Raw genomic sequence first — 3,034 nt, forward strand, 5'->3', positions numbered from 1 at the left:
CTTTCCCTGAGATCAGATTAATATTATTTGTTTCAATAAGGTGAAGGAACTAAAAAATATCACCGGGTGATAAAGCATGTGGAAGGAGACTGGAAATACACCTGTTTCTTGAGATAATTTGCTAACTTTGCACACACAGTTGTCTTCCCAACTCCCTGGAGTCCAGCCAACAAAATGACAGTGGGCCCAGTTTTGGCAAAAGCCAATTCAGAGACATCTCCACCCATTAGATTTACAAGTTCTTCGTGAACAATCTACAAAACCCAACAATCAGCACCCATTTGGTTCTTGTATGGAACTTCAGTGTGAAAAGAATGGGCCTTGTTAAAGAGTGCTCTAAAGGCATTGTTTAAGGATTCTAAATAAGATAATTATTTGTTAAAAAAAAAGGTAAGTATATCAATTTCCAATACATTGAATACACAACTTTCGATAAAGACGTACTATTTTAGATTTATTAAACAACTCCCTTATGGCACTCATTAGCATTTGCCTACAAAAATAACTGTAGTTGATGTTATTTTATCCAAACAAGTTCTCTCGCTTTCGCTATAAGTGAATTACAAACAGATGCTATCAAGAAAAACCTGAAATATACATTCATTTGTGGTGATTGTCCACTTTAGAGTGCCCCACAACGCATTTCAAATGCAGTTTAAGAATCACCAATTGTTTTTTTAGAAAGTAAGAGCAAAATCAGTTGAATTTAAATGCAAATTTAATACCGTACAATTGAACCTTAGAATTTAGCAATGTTAATTTAAACAAGACAGAAATGCTAATACAGTAAACAACATTATGCAACGGCAATAAATGAATTTAACCTTAACCAATTGCTGATCAGGTTTGACGCCTCTAATGACTCCAACACCCACAGCCTGATCAGTAACAGATTGCACAAACCTTCTTACAACAGGAAGACTTACCTGCCAACACAGCATGCAGGCACATTATGTTACCTAACAAAAGTATTCAAATTTAAAAATAAAAAATAAAAAAACAAATCAGCATAATCATACATCAGCTTCTAAAAGAGCTCTCCTGATATCTCGCATAGGCTCCACAATATTCTCTTTGGTCAAAACCTCTGCACAAATTAAATTACATTAAGTCACTTCAATTTTCTGAAATTGTTAGCAGTATTTATGTGTGAGTATAAGTGCCGTGTCCTTTTGGATGCTTGATAGTAATTAATTGATAGAAATTGGAAAGTAATCATTGTTGAATTGAAAAAAGGAAAGAAAGACACCTTCTCCTTTGAGCTTGTTCCAAGCAGATTCAAGACCAGTGGTTAACTGTCCGAACATTTCAGCCCTCACAAAAACTGGACGCATTGTTCTTCTAACACATACGCTCTTCGACTGTACCAAACCCCATATATCTTTCTGCAAATTAATAATAGTAATTATGAATTGGAGTAAGCAATGAGAATAGTAGGTGACGTGGCATGGTGGTTACCGCGAAGGAGTTCCTGAAAGAAAGGGAAGAGCAAAAATTGATCGAATTGGAAGAGGAGAATGTGGTTCGATTGTGAGAAGAGAAAGGCGTCGATAAATGGCAGGATGCTAGAACGGCTTCCATCGCCACCAGCTCAGTACTTAGTGCTATCTATCTAAAATCTATATTTTATCCACAACACACTACCATTTTTAATTCTTTCACTTCACAATCTTCATTTTATTATTACTTGTTGAATATTAGTATTCAATTCAATTAAATCTATAATATAATTATTTTTTTATGAAAATAAATAAGTTCAGTTCTGTCCGTGATTTAATAAATAAACTTACTAAATTGCTACAGTATACAAGTATTTAATACCTTTTACTTTTTTAAAATGGATTTATCTTGTCCAACTCAAATATAAGTGGGAAAAAATCACATCAATTAAAACTATTAATAATTTCATTTTTTCATATAATGAAAATATAATTGTATTTCTCAAACTATTTTTTCCCTTCATTTAATTTTTTAGGAGTACTTTCGTGAAAATAAAAATTAGATAACTATTAAAAAAATAAAATCTCAACTAGTTAGAGGATATTTTGGGAAGAGATTAAAAGAGATAGATACACTAACAATATAAAATAATTTTATATTATCATTCAATTTGTCACCTTATATTAAACAATTTTTAAATTAAATACAGTCAATTGTCTAATTATTTGTTATTACGATAAATTATTATTTATTATTATCAATAGTGCATCTCATTTGTTCTCTATTCTCTATTTTGGGAATGATGACATTTAATAGGGTAAAAGTTAGTTAAAATTTTGTTTATATTCCATATTATACATTGTTTATCTTTTATTGATATTTGAATCGAAAGTGAATACATAACTAAACGAAAGAATAAGCATGCGACTGTTCACATCAGAGTCAATAGAAACTTAGGCATGATTCTTTTACTTTTTGAAGGGTAGTTGGTGCAATTAATTGCATATTAGTATCAGTTTAAATAGAATTTTTCTTTCAGTTTACCAAGCTTGGGCACCCTCATAGTGTTCTATTTTTGGAGGGAGTGGCAACACTGCTGCCCTAAAAGGATAAACATGACTTCAAAATATACACTTAAATTCATTGGAACAAAGGTGAAAGAAAGTAACAAGCAATTCTCCAAATCATCAAATTCTATCATTCAGGAACCCAGAAAACAAATGTTAAGTACTATGCGGGGTTGTTAATGAAATAGAATGAACAACATGGTTAAGAACTTCGCCCGAAAACATATAACAGAAAAACACACAACAAATCAACGTGGTAACGCGCACAGACCACTTTACACCCTTGTCATCCCTTCCCTTCCCAGAAAGACCTTATGCAATGACTCCACTACGACATCGGCAACGATGCAACTGACATTTGCAGAAATATTTTTGGAGTACGAATTTTCTTCTGTCGTCCATTCCATCCCCCAGACAGCAAGATAAGAAAAAAAACATATTCCTTTTCACGTTCAACGCCAAGCTTCGGCCAACTCAGATCTTGAATTTATTCGTCCAATAAGTGCAATTCCCCTAGTCTTCTCCAC

The 3,034-nt window shown here is 32.8% G+C and overlaps 2 protein-coding genes across 2 annotated transcripts in view; both read right to left on the reverse strand.

Moving 5' to 3' along the window:
- LOC101515087 (signal recognition particle subunit SRP54, chloroplastic) overlaps positions 1 to 1,658 on the reverse strand; it is a 6,558-nt gene extending 4,900 nt beyond the window's left edge. Inside the window, exons 1-6 of the mRNA XM_004494143.4 lie at positions 1,459 to 1,658; positions 1,250 to 1,385; positions 1,020 to 1,087; positions 825 to 926; positions 100 to 254; positions 1 to 6 (exon numbers count right to left, since the gene is read on the reverse strand). The exon at positions 1 to 6 is cut by the window's left edge and continues 70 nt beyond it. Coding sequence (XP_004494200.1) covers positions 1 to 6; positions 100 to 254; positions 825 to 926; positions 1,020 to 1,087; positions 1,250 to 1,385; positions 1,459 to 1,581 — 590 coding nt within the window. The 5' untranslated portion in view covers positions 1,582 to 1,658. The remainder of the gene's footprint in view (positions 7 to 99; positions 255 to 824; positions 927 to 1,019; positions 1,088 to 1,249; positions 1,386 to 1,458) is intronic.
- Positions 1,659 to 2,595: 937 nt separating this feature from the next.
- LOC101515411 (rho GTPase-activating protein 4) overlaps positions 2,596 to 3,034 on the reverse strand; it is a 4,155-nt gene continuing 3,716 nt past the window's right edge. The window contains exon 6 of the mRNA XM_027332719.2: positions 2,596 to 3,034. Within this exon, the coding sequence (XP_027188520.1) occupies positions 2,960 to 3,034 (75 nt within the window). The 3' untranslated portion in view covers positions 2,596 to 2,959.

The sequence above is a fragment of the Cicer arietinum genome, chromosome 3 (genome assembly GCF_000331145.2).
Source record: "Cicer arietinum cultivar CDC Frontier isolate Library 1 chromosome 3, Cicar.CDCFrontier_v2.0, whole genome shotgun sequence".
NCBI classification, from domain to species: Eukaryota; Viridiplantae; Streptophyta; class Magnoliopsida; order Fabales; family Fabaceae; genus Cicer; species Cicer arietinum.